The sequence below is a fragment of the Carassius auratus genome, unplaced genomic scaffold (assembly GCF_003368295.1).
Source record: "Carassius auratus strain Wakin unplaced genomic scaffold, ASM336829v1 scaf_tig00008312, whole genome shotgun sequence".
Taxonomy (NCBI): Eukaryota; Metazoa; Chordata; class Actinopteri; order Cypriniformes; family Cyprinidae; genus Carassius; species Carassius auratus.
Window position 1 is genome coordinate 1430 of NW_020523929.1, and position 21110 is coordinate 22539.

The 21110-nt window shown below is 38.9% G+C and overlaps 1 protein-coding gene across 3 annotated transcripts in view; it reads right to left on the reverse strand.

The window, feature by feature from the left end:
• Positions 1 to 297: 297 nt before the first annotated feature.
• LOC113071843 (aryl hydrocarbon receptor nuclear translocator-like protein 1) overlaps positions 298 to 21110 on the reverse strand; it is a 40749-nt gene continuing 19936 nt past the window's right edge. For all 3 annotated transcript variants that reach the window (XM_026245146.1, XM_026245144.1, XM_026245145.1), the window contains 9 exons: positions 7690 to 7836; positions 6655 to 6895; positions 5562 to 5668; positions 5101 to 5251; positions 4904 to 4971; positions 4356 to 4473; positions 3915 to 4005; positions 3709 to 3808; positions 298 to 3181 (listed from right to left, as the gene is read on the reverse strand). In XM_026245146.1, coding sequence (XP_026100931.1) covers positions 3030 to 3181; positions 3709 to 3808; positions 3915 to 4005; positions 4356 to 4473; positions 4904 to 4971; positions 5101 to 5251; positions 5562 to 5668; positions 6655 to 6895; positions 7690 to 7836 — 1175 coding nt within the window. In that variant the 3' untranslated portion in view covers positions 298 to 3029. The remainder of the gene's footprint in view (positions 3182 to 3708; positions 3809 to 3914; positions 4006 to 4355; positions 4474 to 4903; positions 4972 to 5100; positions 5252 to 5561; positions 5669 to 6654; positions 6896 to 7689; positions 7837 to 21110) is intronic.

Here is a 21110-nt window from a genome sequence, read left to right on the forward strand (position 1 = left end):
GGACCAGCCTGCAGTTATGGCACAGGTCAACGTTTGTACATTGGGGTAAACAAAGAAGCTGTTTCCCGTGCTTAAGGCTACAACTGCCCAATCAAAATCCCTAACTAGAGCATCTTAGCCCAATTATGATTGGCTAACACATCTAACCACCTGTGTGGACAAGGCACTTGCAGTTGATCCCATGAAATTTCAGTTAGGTTTAAAGAAATTACCCCACCTATATTTCTAGGTAGTATGTTACGTTTGCAAAGCCAAGCGTTGGATGAATAATGAATCATGGCAAGATTATTTTACACTAAAAACCATTAATGTGCATATCATCCAGCAGTATTTCAGTTGATTGGGTCGGTGGCATCCTCCCTTCAAGTAAGCTCTTGGAAGCATGTGACAGCAGACAATGATATGAAAACATTTTTTTAAAAGCAGCTCACACCACAGTCACAGAATTACAGAACATCTGACAGCATAGGGTTATGGGTACTTTAAATATGTCTTCGGTCAATGTGCTTTGGTACAATTGGTCAAAATTGTCCGTTACCATCACGCATGACCATGAGACAATTGGGGCACGTGTGCACGGTCACAATAAAGCAGTTCAATACACTGATCATCTGTATGAAAGGTCACCAGTATAAAGGGAAGCAACATTTTGGAAGAAAATTTGCTAAATTAGATACAAAGCCATGTTGAAATGAGGTGAATTATTACCCAGAGGATTCAGATGACTTGTTTTAAGAGAGTGAGAAATTTAGAAAGAGAAAAACAGAGAACCAGTATACCAGGGATGTGCACATAGAATAAAATCTCAATTATATAAAATAGGGAATCATTTCAAGAAATGGCATCTGATAGCATAATTTAACAGCCTATGAAGTTCATTTTCCCAAAAAGAGGTGATGTTTCTAAGATTTTAGCCCTTTAAAAAAACTGGCTTAAAACTACATTGGACGTTACCTTTTGATTTATCTATTCAAAAGCTCATTTAACAGCATTTAAAAATGATTAAAATCTGTTCTTCAGTTAAAGTTATAGTTCAGCCAAAAATACAATTTACAGCATTATTTTCTCATGTTGTTCAAACCTGTATGACTTACTTTCTTCCTTATGACTGAAATGCACCGGAAGACTTTTAAACTTATGACAAGTTAAAACGATGTATTCTAAAATGTTCAATATCTTCCAAATGCATGGAATCATAGCCTGATGATGCTAGATAATCTATATCTGTATCATATAACACATGATTTCATGTGAATCTACAAAATCTGCAACTAGAATAGACTCATTGAAACTGTAAATCAGAGTAAAAATCTGGGAAAAAGTCTATTAGTAGTGTATTCCAGCCTTAAGGTGAAACGCAACACTGAAACCGAGAAAATGGAGTAAAATAAATTGGAGATCTATGAAACTGGAATTGCAAAATAGCACACAAATCTTATGAACTACTTCTAAGGTGCTTTTTAGTCCTTACTGAAGCTTGAAAGCCCATATGGTCACCATTGACTTTCATTACACGGAAAAGAACAGCGTGAACATTCTTTTAAAACATCTCCATTTGTGTGTTCCATGAGACACAATCATACAGGTTTGGAAAGACATGAGGGTGAGTAAATCATAAACAGACTGTTCACTTTAGGTCACATTATACAGTATATTTAAAAGTGACTTCATGGTTGGATTTGTATTAAATACCTTCATTAAGCAGGAAGAAAGTTAAAATACATCTCCCCATTACTTTGTTAATGTTTTACTTTATAAAAAGTGATTTTGTTAGTATTTTGAAGTGGAGTAGAGATTAACTTATTACACAATTCCAAAATACAGTTTAAACAACAATCATCTACTAGATGTTGATCACATAAGCATGTTATACTTCTTGCACATAACTGAACAAAAAGAACTAATGAAAGAATGGAGCCCTGAACAATGTATAAGTCTTAAACACCACCTTAACTTGAGTGTCTAAAAAGTGGTACTTTGCTGATCCGCTAAAGGATATTGAGAAGGGGTTTCCACAAATTGTTCCCTGAGAGACCCTGCCCTTATTAGTTTCCAATCACCATAATACATGTCGCTGATCTCCATCCAGAAAATCTTTAAGAACAGCAGATCTAATACATCTAACTAAGGGGGCAAAAAACCAGGAACATTGTCCCAGGACCTCTATAATACAGCTTACTCAACGGTAAAAATGTTGTCCCAGGAGTTGTAAATCTTAATGACAGCCCAGTTTCAAGAGAAGCACAGAATGTGTCTGAAGGAAAAGTACACATTCACACAGGTTTGTAGACTAGAGAGAGAGAAAAAAAAACTAATGTCAGGCCTAACTGTGATCCTCTATTTTCTGATTTTTCCAGTCTTTTCAAGTAATTCTGTTTGACAACTGACCACAAGCGCTTTTACCAATACCCCTCCCTGTTGTTCCACTCTGGAAAAAAAACAACAACATTGAACTCCAGACGATTTCTGCTCTAAAAGGGTAAAATAACTATCAGGCTTCCCTTGCCAAAGGAATCCCTTTACCTTTTTATTAAAAAAAATTTGAGTCCAGCTTTGCCTCAAAGCATCAGTTCAAGTGTTGAATGACTGAGGAAATAGTTTTGAAATCCTTATGCCACTGGATCACAGTGGACCATTTGGGTTCTTGCCTTATGCCCTGGCTGAGGCATGTGTTTCTCAACATGGCAAAGCAGGCCAAGAACGTCTCTCTGTTCTGATCCATGCCAAGGATAAAGAAATGCACACCAGACCATATAAAACCTGGTCCTGTTGCTTAAGGTACTCAGCTTAAGGTACTAAGAGAGACGGCCATCCCCTTCGGTTCTCCTTCACCAAGGGCAGACATCAGATAATATGCCATGCAGCTTGTCCAAATGCATTTAAAAACACTAATAAATTAAAAACATAAAATACAAAGATTTGTCAAAGGCTTACGGCCCCCTTGAAAATGAATGGATGGTTCATTTTAAAAAGCTCCAGATAAGATGGGTCTTAAAAAAAAAAAAACTAAAAAATTAATTGGAGTATGTTCAAAGAGACCAGTGCAACTCGTCAAAATCCACGGCCTCACCCAGGTTGGCATCTGTTTCCAGTAAGCTCATAATGACTGCCATGGCTGCCTCGTCGGTGCTCAGAGCACCCAAACCAGGAACACTCTCCAGATCCAACTGAGAGCTCCCCTCTGAAGGGCAGGAAGAGAGGCAGAGAATGAACAAAAATAGTACAATATTTAAAAAAAAATAAAAAAAAAATAATAATAATATAAATAAATACAATAATAAAAGGACAAAAATATTTAAATTTAAGAAAAATTACAGAACATGGAAGTATAGATTTTAGTTGAATTAAAATGGATTTATTTTTAGAAAAATAACATTACATCTGTTATTAAATAATTATCATCATTTACTAATTAAATTAAGTATACTTAATAATAATAATATTAATAATACATGCATGACTCTTGTAATCCATATATTTCTGTATTATAAAAAGTAAAATACAAGTTTAAACAATGTAGAAAATGTCTGGACAAATTTTTTTTTACGAAAATAATGTCACAATACAAAAAGACTTTAACGTTCCAAAAGCAGGCTTAATTTTCAATATTCAAATTTTTTTTCCCAGGAAAAAACCCAGACATGAACTTGACAAGGTTTAGCATCTTACTACGGCATGGTCAATGTAATATAATGCTGTGACATCTACCCATCAGATTTTCTCCCGCTGTGAAGGCCCCACCCCTCGCTTCCTCCACTGAGCCTGACTTGCCAGTCATCTCCACATCTGTTGCTTCCCCATTTGGCACCTGAAAGCATGAGGAGTGCTGTTAGAACGCAAGTTAGAATGCAAGAAACCACAAAACTAGTAAACTAATTTCTAAACACACAGACATCGTTTTTTGACAGACTCACGTTGCTGCTGGCCTGCGCAAGGGCCAGTGGAGACTTTTCCTGCGGCACACTGAATGGACTTGTATTACCGCTGGATGGTGAGGAGTTCATCCTTAAGAAAACAGCAGATATTCAGAATTCAAAAATCTTTGCTTTAGGAATGCGCAGAACTAAAAAATTTTCAAAATCAACTAAATAACACAATGTTTCCAAGAACATTCTGTCATGCAAACTGTCTGACAGCTAAAGCAGAGCAGGATAAAACACAGCTGCTAACAATATCAAAAGTAATATTTGAAAGAAAAATGGTAAACTAGCCAACATCACTAATTAACTAGTAGTTTGTTGGATGACAACTCATCCTAAATCTAAATTACATTTCTTAATTTTCTTCACTTGTGATACTTCACTGTAAATAACACCAAATATAATAACAGAAAGGAAGCAACATAATTGGTTTACCTATTATAGTCCATAATCTCATTAGCAATTTGGGTCCCTATGCACCCAGCGTAAATCATTCCTGATGCACTGGAGATTCCTGGGATGATAGGAACTTGTTGGGACTTCTTAGCATCATCTACAAAACGAAATATACAAAATTACTTAAGAGTTGGAAATATTTCGAATTCCTGACAACAGATTTTGGTTGATATCCTTAGCAAGTGGACAGTGATAGTGAGTCAAATCTGACAGTGATTTTGCACATTTTATCGATTTTAAGATAAATCATGTATACAAAATTCAGGTGGTTTCAGCTGATGCACAAAAAAAAACATACCAAAATAAACCACCAAACCAAAAGGAGGAAACAAAACAAAAAATAAAAGGACATGCATCCATGTCAAACACAAACATAACACCCCAACCAAGCATAAACAAACACTGAATAATGAGTTTCTCCTGTCCTGTCTTTTCCTCTATATGTGGTTTCACAATACAGTATGCAAATATAGGCACATGCCTAGAAACAAAACATATTTATAACATTCGTAAATCTCAATACTCACCCTCCGAGGCCTTGGAACTGCTTGGCTGCTCAGCTTTATCCCCTGATCCACCTGGATTACTTTTACCACTGAGTCAGGCAGAAAGAGTGTCGAGAAATAATCTATCATCTCATTGATCACAGAATTTGTGTGCGACAGGTTGAATTATGACATTGATATGCAGTAGTAGAAAAACAAGATGAAATGCTGGTACTTACGATATAACCGTGTTGGTTGACACTATGTATTCTACTTCTTTGGTCCAGGGATTTATAAAACTAAACCACTGACTTTGTAAGGTGACGAAAGAGCCATATTTCGTTTTAAACTTATAGCAGTTTGTCTCAATCTTCTCTTTACTTCTCAACACTGTGAAAAGAGGTGATCAAGATAAAAAAAATAAGAAAATGTGCACACAACAATTTTTTTCACATTCATCTGCATGTAATCTAATAGAACTCTCTGAGGCACTGGCCTTGTGCGTCTTCCACTGAAAGCTGTGCTAATGTTCTTTAGAAGTAAGACTAATGATTAATGATGGATGATGAGTATTTGGCTACTCGTGTCCTTCTTTGTGCAAATGTCTCGGGCAATCTGCCCAGTTTCTTGGAATCTGCTTTCAACAAAACCTGTATAGAGCTCCAGTGCTCCTTAAAATAAGAATCTGGATGCACTGTACCTTTCCGGTGTCTATCTGCCAAATGAGGCAGGTCATCCAGATGGAAGTATTCATAGCAGGATGTGCCTAGCAGCTCCTGGGGTAAGTAACCCAGAATGGTGGTGGCTCTGTATGCACAATATAAATAGAAAGCAGTATTTAAAAAAATAGCTTTTCTTACTATGAAACTTACAAGATGGTAATTTTTTTTGAGAAAACTAACTAAGCCATTGATAAGTTGATTTCCCAGACAAAGTAATTACACTATCAAAACTTTACTCTTTTTATTTGAACATCCAGGCTATCCTGACATGACAACTTCGGCTATACCAGTGGTAAGATTTAGTGGCAAATCTGCACCAATGCCTGACCAATGGGAGATTAAATAATGATATTTGTCATTATATATATATATATATATATATATATATATATATATATATATATATATATATATATATATATATATATATAATAAAATTTTATAAAATAATGTAAATAATAATTATTTTTATGTAATTTATATAGACTACTAAAGAAATCCTTTTTGAAATTAATTACTGCCCATCAGAATACTGACAAATAGTTAACTACTATCTGAACAACAAATGTTGTCCTCACTCCCATAACAAGTGGTAAACTAAATACAAGTTTTGAAAAGAAAACCCATGCTGCCCTCTAGTGAGAATGAAGTGTCCATGTACAATTAACTTACTACCGAATGGTACTGGAAGAAGTTATATGAGGGTAATTCCATGTTGAGCTAGTTTGCATAAATGACTATGACTACAGAAAAGAATGATTGTAATGTGCTACAAAAGTTATTGAAATTAGAGACACATATTCCTGTATGTACATTTAAAAAAATTACTAGTAAGTGCTCTGACCTCGACCTGTAACTGAGATTTTTCTTTTATTTTTTTGTGTGTTTTATGTATTGTAGTATATGTTTGTATGTTTCTCAGGAGATATTAATTCTCCTGCCAGGCTGTTATTGAAATAAGAACTTGATCTTAATTAATTTGCCTGATTAAATAAAAATGAATGCCTACAAAATAATTGTGAATAACAAAAGTTCACATATAGTTATTCCCTCCCAAAAAAGTCAACTTACCGTTGATCCACAAAGGTGAATTTGCCGTCCATGGCGTAGCGGGTGACAAATTCGGTGGGCTTGACTTGGATCTCTCCGTTGGCCTGCGGGAGGGTGTGGGGGTGCATGCGGCCCACTGCTACCAGGCAGCTGAAATGGGAGCTCTCTTTATCCGCCTCAGCCTCCCCCTCCGTGCCCAGCTGGCGCTTGGGCCAGGTACGCATGTAGCCCGTGCAGTGCACAGTGCAGTACCGCTGTGACTCTGGTGGGACAGTCAATCAAAACAGAGTCAATTTACAGGTGAGCTGCAAGCCAAATGTTCCACCATATGCTGTTAAAGAGGAACACAAAGGTGCACGTTTCATTCCTTTTTCGTTTTTTTTTTTGCTTGATTTAAATCTAAAAACGTGCTTTGACAAACACCTCACAAACTGTGCCAAATGTGATATGCAGCAAAGCTTGAATACAAGCTTTTGCTCAACATGCTGAACATACTGTAATTTTGAAAAGCTAGCTTATAATGAATGTTCAATGCATAAAAATCAATGCATGGCTTGCCTGAACAACTAACTGCTCTGGGCAGTTTGGAAAAGGCCATGCTCACCAAGAACAGAAACGTCAATGCTGTCCAAGTCCAGACAGCACAGCAAAACACTTTCCAAAGTGAAGTCACTATCCAACAACTTTGTAGGAATAAAGCTGTTGGAATGAAATCCCACAAGCTGAGCTTAAACCACTGCATGTGGCGAGAAGAAAGAAGAAGAGATGACATGTGTAATGGAGTAAATATGCAGACCACGTCACAAATGAATCTTGGACCTTTGGTTCTCTGCCAGATGAGAGACATTGCCAGTCTGAAGCCAAGGAAATAGAACTTTTAGTTAACTTCTATTTTCTTTTTTTGTTACAGAGCAATCGTAACAAATGTCAGTAATAGGTTCCATCACAGTGCATTTGATTGCATGAACACAAGGCTCTTCTGATTCACTTAATGTCATCATTAGAATTTGAGAAGCATCTTTAGCAACTTAATTAAGCTCTTGACTGTATCCTGACCTTTCTTTTTTGAGGCCCCAGCCAGAAAGACTTTCTCCTCTTTGATGGTAACTTTGTTGTACTTCATTCGGCAGAAGAATGAACGCCGGGCTCCAGAGCAAAGTCGAGCTGCTCCGACGGGGATCTCAGCCTGCACCTGCAATCCCGCTACACACAAACACCAGAGAAAGTCAGACTGGTTGAAGACATGTTTTTTTTTTTTTTTTTTTTTAACAAAAGCAATTCTATGGTTTCAGAAAACCTGGACTACATTTATTGTGCTTTGTGCTAGGAAATGGTTTTGAAACATTTGGGAGAGTAAATAATCAACTAGCAATGAATAATAACTAGATAGTAAAGTTTGTTTTCAAACTTTAAGTTGGCTTGAAAAAGCCTGGCCAGAAAGTTAGAAAAATGTAGAAAGTTTGAAAAGCTTAAAAAGTTTTGAAAATGTAAAAGTTTGAAAAGTTAAGAAGTTTAAAAAAGAAAGTGATTAACATATTACTAGCATTATATGCAAGTGACTACCATGTTGTTAGCATGATTAGCAAAGTTGTTAACATGTTTCTAGCATGTTGAGAGCATGATTTTAGCATGATTAGCATTTTGCTAGCATGTTTCTAGCATGTGACTAGCATGTTTCTAGCATGATTAGCATGTGGCTAGCATGTTGTTAGCATGTTTCGAGCATGATTAGCATGTTGCTAGTATGTCGCTAACATTTTGCTAGCATGATTAGCATGTTGCTAACATGTTTGTAGCATGATTAGCATGTTGTTAACATTTCGCTAGCATTTTGTTAGCATGATTAGCATGTTGCTAATATGTTTGTAGCATGATTAGCATGTTGCTAGCATGTCGCTAGCATGTTTGTAGCATTATTAGCATTTTGCTAACATGTTTCTAGTATGATTAGCATGTTGCTAGCATGTTGCTAGCATTTTTGTAGCATGATTAGCATGTTGTTAGCATGTAACTAACATTTTGCTAGCATGATTAGCATGTTGCTAGCATGTTTCTAGCATGATTAGCACGTTGCTAGCATGTTTCTAGCATGATTAGCATGTGGCTAGCATGTTGTTACCATGTTTCTAGCATGATTAGCATGTTGCTAGCATGTCGCTAACATTTTGCTAGCATGATTAGCATGTTGCTAGCATGTTTGTAGCATGATTAGCATTTTGCTAACATGTTTCTAGCATGATTAGCATGTGGCTAGCATGTTGTTAGCATGTTTCTAGCATGATTAGCATGTTGCTAGCATGTCGCTAACATTTTGCTAGCATGATTAGCATGTTGCTAGCATGTTTGTAGCATGATTAGCATGTTGTTAACATTTTAGTAGCATGATTAGCATGTGGCTAGCATGTCTCTAGCATGTTGTTAGCATGTTTCTAGCATGATTAGCATGTTGCTAGCATGTCGCTAACATTTTGCTAGCATGATTAACATGTTGCAAGCATGTTTGTAGCATGATTAGCATGTTGCTAACATGTTTGTAGCATGATTAGCATGTTGCTAACATGTTTCTAGCATGATTAGCATGTGGCTAGCATGTCTCTAGCATGTTGTTAGCATGTTTCTAGCATGATTAGCATGTTGCTAGCATGTCGCTAACATTTTGCTAGCATGATTAGCATGTTGCTAGCATGTTTGTAGCATGATTAGCATGTTGCTAACATGTTTGTAGCATGATTAGCATGTTGCTAACATGTTCCTAGCATGATTAGCATGTGGCTAGCATGTCTCTAGCATGTTGTTATCATGTTTCTAGCATGATTAGCATTTGCTAGCATGTTGCTAACATTTTGCTAGCATGATTAGCATGTTGCTAGCATGTTTGTAGCATGATTAGCATGTTGTTAACATTTTAGTAGCATGATAAGCATGTGGCTAGCATGTCTCTAGCATGATTTTCATGTTGCTAGCATTTTATTAACATGATTAGCAAGTGACTAGCATGTCGTTAGCATGTTTGTAGCATGATTAGCATGTTGCTAGTATGTCTCTAGCATGTTTTTAGAATGATTAGTATACAACTAGCATGTTGCTAGCATGATTAAAATGTGACTAGCATGTGGCTAGCATGGCTAGCAAGTGACTAACATGTTTCTATGCTAATCCAGGTAAAACCAGTTGATTCAGTTAGAAACCAGCTAAGACCAGCGTGACAGTGGCCGAAACTACTTTAAAACCATGTTAAAAGCATGTTTTTGACATGATTATCAAGTTACTAACATGTTGTTAACATGTTTCTATGATAATCGAGCTAAAACCAGTTGATTCAGTTAGAAACCAGCTAAGACCAGCTTGACAGTGGCCAAAACCACTTTAAACCATGTTAGAAGTATGTTTCTAGTCTGATTAGCAAGTTACTAGCATGTTATTAACATGTTTCTATGATAATCTAGCTAAAACCAGTTGATTCAGTAAAGAAAACCACCTAAAACCAGCTAAGACCAGCTAAAGCCAGCTTGACAGTGGCCAAAACCACTTTAAACCATGTTAGAAGTATGTTTCTAGTCTGATTATCAAGTTACTAACATGTTGTTAACATGTTTCTATGATAATCTAGCTAAAACCAGTTGATTCAGTAAAGAAAACCACCTAAAACCAGCTAAGACCAGCTAAAGCCAGCTTGACAGTGGCCAAAACCACTTTAAACCATGTTAGAAGTATGTTTCTAGACTGATTAGCAAATTACTAACATGTTGTTAATATGTTTTTATGATAATCTAGCTAAAACCAGTTGATTCATTAAAGAAAACCACCTTAAACCAGCTAAGACCAGCTAAAGCCAGCTTGACAGTGGCCAAAACCACTTTAAACCATGTTAGAAGTATGTTTCTAGTCTGATTAGCAAGTTACTAACATGGTATTAACATGTTTCTATGATAATCTAGCTAAAACCAGTTGATTCAGTAAAGAAAACCACCTAAAACCAGCTAAGACCAGCTAAGGCCAGCGTGACAGTGGCCAAAACCACTTTAAAACTTGTTAGAAGTATGTTTCTAGTCTGATTAGTGAGTAACTAGCATGTTGTTAGCATGTTTCTATGCGAATCTGGCAAAAACCAGCTAAAAACAGTGGATTCAGTAAAAACCAGCTAAAACCCAGCTAAGACCAGCGTGAAAGTGGTCAAAACCACTTAAAAACCAGTTTGGGAGACTAGCCAAAACAACTGATCAGCTTAGGCTGGTTTTAGCTGTATTCTCAGTAGAGAGTTTTTAAGGTTTGCCCTGGTAGTAGACAGCTTAAATATATTATAAGCCTTATTTTTCAAAAGTTTGTACCCCCGCAATGAAAGTCTATGGGATTTAAGGTGGTTTTGGTAGTCTGGTTTACGAAAACCATAAGCAGAATCAGTTAGAAAAGATATAGCAACCCGAGTCAGACCAGTCTGAAGGTCTGACCCGAGTTTGGTGGTTCTAGCTTGAAAGCTCTAGGAGGAGATAGTGTTTAAAATTTGGCTCAGAAGAATAATAATAATAACTAGATAGTAAAGTTTGTTTTCAAACTTTAAGTTGGCTTGAAAAAGCCTGGCCAGAAAGTTAGAAAAATGTAGAAAGTTTGAAAAGCTTAAAAAGTTTTAAAAATTTAAAAGTTTGAAAAGTTAAGAAGTTTAAAAAAGAAAGTGATTAACATATTACTAGCATTATAAGCAAGTGACTACCATGTCGTTAGCATGATTAGCAAAGTTGTTAACATGTTTCTAGCATGTTGAGAGCATGATTTTAGCATGATTAGCATTTTGCTAGCATGTTTCTAGCATGTGACTAGCATGTTTCTAGCATGATTAACATGTTGTTAGCATGTCGCTAACATTTTGCTAACATGATTAGCATGTTGCTAGCATGTTTGTAGCATTATTAGCATGTTGCTAACATGTTTCTAGCATGATTAGCATGTTTCGAGCATGATTAGCATGTTGCTAGTATGTCGCTAACATTTTGCTAGCATGATTAGCATGTTGCTAGCATGTTTGTAGCATGATTAGCATGTTGTTAACATTTTAGTAGCATGATTAGCATGTGGCTAACATGTCTCTAGCATGATTTTCATGTTGCTAGCATTTTATTAACATGATTAGCAAGTGACTAGCATGTCGTTAGCATGTTTGTAGCACGATTAGCATTTTGCTAGCATTTTGCTAGCATGATTAGCATGTTGCTAGCATTCCACTAGCATGTTTGTAGAATGATTAGCATGTTGTTAACATTTCGCTAGCATTTTGTTAGCATGATTAGCATGTTGCTAATATGTTTGTAGCATGATTAGCATGTTGCTAGCATGTCGCTAGCATGTTTGTAGCATTATTAGCATTTTGCTAACATGTTTCTAGTATGATTAGCATGTTGCTAGCATGTTGCTAGCATTTTTGTAGCATGATTAGCATGTTGTTAGCATGTAACTAACATTTTGCTAGCATGATTAGCATTTTGCTAGCATGTTTCTAGCATGATTAGCATGTTGCTAGCATGTTTCTAGCATGATTAGCATGTGGCTAGCATGTTGTTAACATGTTTCGAGCATGATTAGCATGTTGCTAGCATGTCGCTAACATTTTGCTAGCATGATTAGCATGTTGCTAGCATGTTTGTAGCATGATTAGCATGTTGCTAACATGTTTCTAGCATGATTAGCATGTGGCTAGCATGTCTCTAGCATGTTGTTAGCATGTTTCTAGCATGACTAGCATGTCGCTAGCATGTCGCTAACATTTTGCTAGCATGATTAGCATGTTGCTAGCATGTTTGTAGCATGATTAGCATGTTGCTAACATGTTTCTAGCATGATTAGCATGTGGCTAGCATGTCTCTAGCATGTTGTTAGCATTTTTCTAGCATGATTAGCATGTTGCTAGCATGTCGCTAACATTTTGCTAGCATGATTAGCATGTTGCTAGCATGTCTCTAGCATGTTGTTAGCATGTTTCTAGCATGACTAGCATGTTGCTAGCATGTCGCTAACATTTTGCTAGCATGATTAGCATGTTGCTAGCATGTTTGTAGCATGATTAGCATGTTGCTAACATGTTTCTAGCATGATTAGCATGTGGCTAGCATGTCTCTAGCATGTTGTTAGCATTTTTCTAGCATGATTAGCATGTTGCTAGCATGTCGCTAACATTTTGCTAGCATGATTAGCATGTTGCTAGCATGTTTGTAGCATGATTAGCATGTTGTTAACATTTTAGTAGCATGATTAGCATGTGGCTAGCATGTCTCTAGCATGTTGTTAGCATGTTTCTAGCATGATTAGCATGTTGCTAGCATGTCGCTAACATTTTGCTAGCATGATTAACATGTTGCTAGCATGTTTGTAGCATGATTAGCATGTTGCTAACATGTTTCTAGCATGATTAGCATGTGGCTAGCATGTCTCTAGCATGTTGTTAGCATGTTTCTAGCATGATTAGCATGTTTCTAGCATGATTAGCATGTTGTTAGCATGTCGCTAACATTTTGCTAGCATGATTAGCATGTTGCTAGCATGTTTGTAGCATGATTAGCATGTTGTTAACATTTTAGTAGCATGATAAGCATGTGGCTAGCATGTCTCTAGCATGATTTTCATGTTGCTAGCATTTTATTAACATGATTAGCAAGTGACTAGCATGTCGTTAGCATGTTTGTAGCATGATTAGCATGTTGCTAGTATGTCTCTAGCATGTTTTTAGAATGATTAGTATACAACTAGCATGTTGCTAGCATGATTAAAATGTGACTAGCATGTGGCTAGCATGGCTAGCAAGTGACTAACATGTTTCTATGATAATCGAGCTAAAACCAGTTGATTCAGTTAGAAACCAGCTAAGACCAGCTTGACAGTGGCCAAAACCACTTTAAACCATGTTAGAAGTATGTTTCTAGTCTGATTAGCAAGTTACTAGCATGTTATTAACATGTTTCTATGATAATCTAGTTAAAACCAGTTGATTCAGTAAAGAAAACCACCTAAAACCAGCTAAGACCAGCTAAAGCCAGCTTGACAGTGGCCAAAACCACTTTAAACCATGTTAGAAGTATGTTTCTAGTCTGATTATCAAGTTACTAACATGTTGTTAACATGTTTCTATGATAATCTAGCTAAAACCAGTTGATTCAGTAAAGAAAACCACCTAAAACCAGCTAAGACCAGCTAAAGCCAGCTTGACAGTGGCCAAAACCACTTTAAACCATGTTAGAAGTATGTTTCTAGACTGATTAGCAAATTACTAACATGTTGTTAATATGTTTTTATGATAATCTAGCTAAAACCAGTTGATTCATTAAAGAAAACCACCTTAAACCAGCTAAGACCAGCTAAAGCCAGCTTGACAGTGGCCAAAACCACTTTAAACCATGTTAGAAGTATGTTTCTAGTCTGATTAGCAAGTTACTAACATGGTATTAACATGTTTCTATGATAATCTAGCTAAAACCAGTTGATTCAGTAAAGAAAACCACCTAAAACCAGCTAAGACCAGCTAAGGCCAGCGTGACAGTGGCCAAAACCACTTTAAAACTTGTTAGAAGTATGTTTCTAGTCTGATTAGTGAGTAACTAGCATGTTGTTAGCATGTTTCTATGCGAATCTGGCAAAAACCAGCTAAAAACAGTGGATTCAGTAAAAACCAGCTAAAACCCAGCTAAGACCAGCGTGAGAGTGGTCAAAACCACTTAAAAACCAGTTTGGGAGACTAGCCAAAACAACTGATCAGCTTAGGCTGGTTTTAGCTGTATTCTCAGTAGAGAGTTTTTAAGGTTTGCCCTGGTAGTAGACAGCTTAAATATATTATAAGCCTTATTTTTCAAAAGTTTGTACCCCCGCAATGAAAGTCTATGGGATTTAAGGTGGTTTTGGTAGTCTGGTTTACGAAAACCATAAGCAGAATCAGTTAGAAAAGATATAGCAACCCGAGTCAGACCAGTCTGAAGGTCTGACCCGAGTTTGGTGGTTCTAGCTTGAAAGCTCTAGGAGGAGATAGTGTTTAAAATTTGGCTCAGAAGAATAATAATAATAACTAGAATTAAAAGTTAGTGAACTAACTTTGATGTTGGCTTGGCCATCTTGGCCATGGAGCAAAAGAGCCAAAGTACTTGTGTGCCCAACATTGAGTTGCCCCGCTGCAAAATTAATACACATAATAATGCCATAAAAAAATACACCTGCAACAGTCTTTTTCCATGCTCCCTTGCTGTTTTCTTTTTTTAATAAAAAGCCTGGGCTATGATAACAGCTATGACAGGGTTGTCTAGCTGGATGTGAAATAAGTCATGCCTATTTTTCTCGTGTATGTATTTCACAGTCCTGCCACCGTTGCGTTGTGGGCAACGACACACAAGATTACTGAAACAATGCATTTTAAATCAAGGAGATCATAAGGGGTCCAAGCACAATGGTTTGTATAGATGATGCAGTTACACACTGTTTAAAATTGTTTAATTTGTACTGTATGTTCATTCTATTTATTTATTTGTGCTATTTACATAATGTTTACTTTTTTTAAGTTTGTTTTTGTTAATGTAAAATAGCACTGCATAGTCTTCACTGTAAGATAAAATACACAATCAAACCAAAATGTATTCAGACACCTTCAACATTTCTCACATAATCACAGTTTATTTGCTGTAGTTTAGAAACTGGTAATAATATATGACAATAACTCAGAACAAATTCATCTTGATAATTTCGGATAACTTTGATAAAAAGATATGTAATGGAATCAACCAAAACTTCAGACTGTCAGTATGACAATATTTACACAACTATCAATACTTTGTTGAACAGTTACCAAGCAAAAAATGCTTAATTTGGTTCAGTCTGTGGTGTGAAAAGGTTGCATTAACAATTAAAGAAAGAAACACTTAAGCAAAACATGGGCAGGTCCATAATTATTATTTTTTTAAATCAATTTCACTGGTAGCCTACTGTATGAAGAATTAGTGGGTATAATATTTCACAGATCACTATTTTGCCATACTCACTTACATAAATGAACTAGTGGCCTGCACCCACTAGTAAAACAATTCTATCTTATTTTTGGATTGACTTTGGATAAATTCTTGTACTACAAGGTAATTCAGTCAAGAGCAGTGAGTGATTTACTTTCATTTTCATACATTAAAGACTCTGACAGCAGAGCTAGTAAATTAGGCGCGGTCCCTTTAAGAGACAAACGCATCCATTATGATGATACACATCCGATTTTTTTTTTGTGCAAATCTTTACTTTCACTTAAGACATAACCACATACTTATTCGAACACACTTTCCAACACGGGTATTTCGACATATTTTGTATGTATTTGTTGTCGGTACAAAAGCAAGAAGACTTTGAGACGCGTCTCTGCTTGCTCCCTGAACAACACCGCGCTGCTGAATTGAGCTCTTTTGCTTTTCGCTCTTTTTTCTGTTTATTTAAACTGCGATTTGAATTTGTTCGTTCAGGTCCAGGAGGAAGTGAACGTCCTGAACGACAGCTCTGTTCAGTGTTGCTGTCCCTGTCCGCGATACGCGCGGCTCTCTCTCGTGCACACGCGCCATCAGCTGCTCAGTTCAGTTTCCCGCAGCGCGGGGCTGAAGCCAACTTGATGTGTTGAATGCTCGGAGCACGTTATAAAACGTATTCTTAAAATACACATTTCTGTTTTAATAAATGGTCATATTAAATCATAGCATAACACATAAGTAGGTACAAAAATAATCAGTGATGCATGCGACCCTTTTGGTCTCAGTGTAGCTCCCTGCTTTACCATGTTATGCAACGCTGAGCAATTGGACGTTAAGCCTGACAGAGAAATCTCACAAGCACATATAAACACTCATTTTCATATGTGTAATATATTCTTCTAATTGTTTTGTGCCGTTTCGCTGCAGTGTTTTAATGTGAAAGGCTGTAAATGTGTACTTCAAGTGTTCAGAGGAATACATCCCGAGCTCATCTGTGACGTTCAGCATGATGATTCAGTTAGAAACCAGCTAAGACCAGCGTGACAGTGGCCAAAACTACTTTAAAACCATATAATATATTATTCTAATTGTTTTGTGCCGTTTCGCTGCAGTGTTTTAATGCGAAAGGCTGTAAATTCTCTGTGGACTTCAAGTGTTCAGAGAAATACATCGCCAGCTCGCGGACATTTGGCTGCCGCGAATATATCATGTTATTACTTTAAACAGTTCAGAAACATCTGAATTTAGCTCTTGGTGTGTTCTAACGTGTGGATTGCGTGCAATCGCCGTTTTAAAAGGTCTTAAATTAGAATGAATTCGCTCGTTGTGAGCTCCGTGGAGACAGACTGAGCTGAGCAGCAGTGATTCTTCTCTCGTCTTTCTGACTGCTCTCTGCCCAGAAATAAATTATTAATGAGCCCTGACCCCTGTAATAATCAGATATGTTGGTTTAGCTTGTCAGTTTGAGGGAAATTGTATTATTTACTTGGTATTTTTAACCGGTTTAAAAGTGAAACGAAACCCGACTCCTCCCTTTAATCTCGGTTATTGCAACTAGGGGCGCATTTTTTCTCAGTTAATGTAAGTCTATGGGTAATGTATTTGACATTTAAAAATTAATAAAAAAAAAACTTTAAGTCTGATCAGTCTGAAAAGATATAGCAACCAGCACCGCTCTATCCCGCAGGTGTCTGCCGAGTTTGGGGCTTGTGGCTTTAAAGCCCTAGGAGGAGTAGCGTTCAGAATTTCTGTCAGAAAAATAATAATAAGAAAAAAAAGAAGAAGAAGAAGAAGAAGTTTAAATAGCATAACAGTATGTTGGCTTGTTGCCAAGCCAACATAACTAGAAGGTACATTTCCTGAAGAAAATGTGAGTGGTGCTTGCAGTGGCAAAACTTGCCCCTATGTTGCTAAGGTGTGGTTGGTAGGGTACCCGGGGTGGTTGCTAGGGTCCCTATGATGGTTGCTAGGGCAGTTGCTAGGGTAACCAGGGTGGTTGCTAGGGTAATCGGGGCGGTTGCTAGGGTGTTGCTATGGGGTTGCTAGGGTACCCGGGGTGGTTGCTAGGGCGTTTGCTAGGGTCCCCATGATGGTTGCTAGGGCTGTTGCTAGGGTACTCAGGGTGGTTGCTAGGGTAATCGGGGTGGTTGCTAGGGTGTTGCTATGTGGTTGCTTGGGTACCCGGGGTGGTTGCTAGGGCGGTTGCTAGGGTCCCCATGATGGTTGCTAGGGCCGTTGCTAAGGTACCCAGGGTGGTTGCTAGGGTAATCGGGATGGTTGCTAGGGTGTTGCTATGTGGTTGCTAGGGTACCCGGGGTGGTTGCTAGGGCGCTTGCTAGGGTCCCCATGATGGTTGCTAGGGCCGTTGCTAAGGTACCCAGGGTGGTTGCTAGGGTAATTGGGGCGGTTGCTAGGGTGTTGCTATGTGGTTGCTAGGGTACCCGGGGTGGTTGCTAGGGCGGTTGCTATGGTAACCTGGGTGGTTGCTAGGCAGTTGCTACGGTACTTGGGGTGGTTGCTAAGGTGTTGCTAGGCGGTTGCTAGGGTGTTTTGGCTGGTTGCTAGGCTGTTGCTATGGTCTCCTGGGTGGTTGCTATGATGTTACTAGGTGGTTGGTAGTTGTCACAGATGGTCACTATGTACTTATTATAGAGTTCTTAGCCCATTTGAGCACTTAGCTAATCACTATTAGCATGTAGCTAATCACTGCTAGCATGACTAGCATGTTGGAAGTCCAGTGTGCTAGCATGAGTCAAAAAATCCAACCGCCATGTCTGTACGATGTTCTGATGCAGAGATATAGGTCGTGCAAAACGGTTGCTAGGGTACTCCGTTTGGTTGCTATGGAGTGGCTTGGCAGCTGCCAATGGTGATACTCCAAAGGCTGCTCGCCAATATAAACCAACCCCCATGTCTGTACGATGTTCTGATGCAGAGATATAGATCTTGCAAAACGGTTGCTAGGGTACTGTGTTTGGTTGCTAGGGAGTGGCCTGGCAGCTGCCAATGATGATACTCCAATGGTCGCTTGCTAATATGAACCAACCCCCATGCTTCTATGTCTTTCAGATGTTAAGATATCTCTCTATACTTTGGGTTGCTAGGTTGCTCTAAATGGTTGCTAGGGCGTGGCTAGGTTGTCTTGAAGGAGATACATGATTGGCCGTTTGCTGCCCGAGTCAAACGAGCCCACCCTCATGTTTCTATCACACTTCTATCCAAAGTTATTAATTTGATCTTTTTCAATGGAAGTCTATGGGGCTTGTTGCTATGGAGCTCTATATGGTTGCTAGGGCGTGGCTTGATAGATTTACAGTGATCCTGAGAGACTGATTGGTTGCCTGATTCAAATGAGCCCACCCCCTTGTCTCTATGACACTGTGATCCAGAGTTATGTTCAATACAAAATCCCTATGTAATTTCCCATAGTTGGAGAAGCCCTCCCTATACTTTGTATTGGGGGCAAATTTGGGGGGCTCTTGCGCCCCAGGGGTACAACTTATACCCCACTGCGGGGTATGTTCTCGCACAGCCTGATAGCCTCTCCAAATGTGGTGATTCACGTGTTTCTGCGAAATTCTCTCTCAGAGCTATGCTCCGTCAAATTTTTTTTTAATGCATTTCCTATGGGACGTTTTTCGGCCGATTTTTCGCCCGCTGTACGAACATCGTACGCCCGATCGCTTATAAAAGTCATAGCACACCTCTCCTCAATAGGGCGCACGATTTGACGCCTGTTTCGTTGGTCTGTGACAAAAACTGCGGGACGAGTTACGCGCCGAAGTTTTGTACGGAAGAAGTAAGAAGAAGAAGAAGAACTAGAAGGTACATTTCCTGAAGAAAATGTGAGTGGTGCTTGCAGTGGCAAAACTCGCCCCTCTGTTGCTAGGGTGTGGTTGCTAGGGTACCCGGGGTGGTTGCTAGAGCGGTTGCTAGGGTCCCTATGATGGTTGCTAGGGCCGTTGCTAGGGTACCCAGGGTGGTTGCTAGGGTAATCGGGGTGGTTGCTAGGGTGTTGCTATGTGGTTGCTAGGGTACCCGGGGTGGTTGCTAGGGCCGTTGCTAGGGTATCCAGGGTGGTTGCTAGGGTACCCGGGGTGGTTGCTAGGGCGGTTGCTATGGTAACCTGGGTGGTTGCTAGGCAGTTGCTACGGTACTTGGGGTGGTTGCTAAGGTGTTGCTAGGTGGTTGCTAGGGTGTTTTGGCTGGTTGCTAGGCAGTTGCTATGGTCTCCTGGGTGGTTGCTATGATGTTACTAGGTGGTTGGTAGTTGTCACAGATGGTCACTATGTAGTTATTATAGAGTTCTTAGCCCATTTGAGCACCTAGCTAATCACTATTAGCATGTAGCTAATCACTGCTAGCATGACTAGCATGTTGGAAGTCCAGTGTGCTAGCATGAGTCAAAAAATCCAACCGCCATGTCTGTACGATGTTCTGATGCAGAGATATAGGTCGTGCAAAACGGTTGCTAGGGTACTCCGTTTGGTTGCTATGGAGTGGCTTGGCAGCTGCCAATGGTGATACTCCAAAGGCTGCTCGCCAATATAAACCAACCCCCATGCCTCTACGATGTTCTGATGAAGAGATATATATCTTGCAAAACGGTTGCTAGGGTACTGTGTTTGGTTGCTAGGGAGTGGCCTGGCAGCTGCCAATGATGATACTCCGAAGTCTGCTTGCTAGTATGAATGATATAAACCAACCCCCATGCCTTTATGATATTCAGATTTGAAGATATCTCTCTATGCTTTTGGTCGCTAGGGAGGTCCAAATGGTTGCTAGGGCGTGGCTATGAAGTGCTGAAGGTGATTCGTGATTGGCCATTTGCCGCCCCGAGTCAAACGAGCCCACCCTCATGTTTCTATGACACTTCTATCCAAAGTTATTCATTTTAACTTTTTCAATGGAAGTCTATGGAGCTTGTTGCTATGATGCTCTATATGGTTGCTAGGGCGTGGCTTGATAGCTTCATAATGATCATGAGAGACTGATTGGTTGCCTGATTCAAATGAGCCCACCCCCTTGTCTCTATGACTATGTGATCCATAGTTATGTTCAATGCAAAATCCCTATGTAATTTCCCACAGTAGGAAAAACACATTGTTTCATGGGCGATCCCTCCCCATTGGCTTAGTATGGGGCAACTTTGGGGGGCTCTTGCGCCCCAGGGGTACAACTTATACCCCATTGCGGGGTATGATCGCGCACAGCCTGATAGCCTCTCCAAATGTGGTGATTCACATGTTTCTGCGAAATTCTCTCTCGGAGCTACGATCCGTCAAAGTTGGCCGTAATGCATTGTCTATGCGATTTTTCGCCCGTTTTTTCGCCCGGTGTACGAACATCGTACGCCCGATCGCTTATAAAAGTCATAGCACACCATTCCCGATTAGGCCGCACGATTTGACGCCTGTTTCGTTGGTCTGTGTCAAAAACTGCGGGACAAGTTACGCGCCGAAATTTTGGCGGAAGAAGAATAAGAATAACTAGAAGGTACATTTCCTG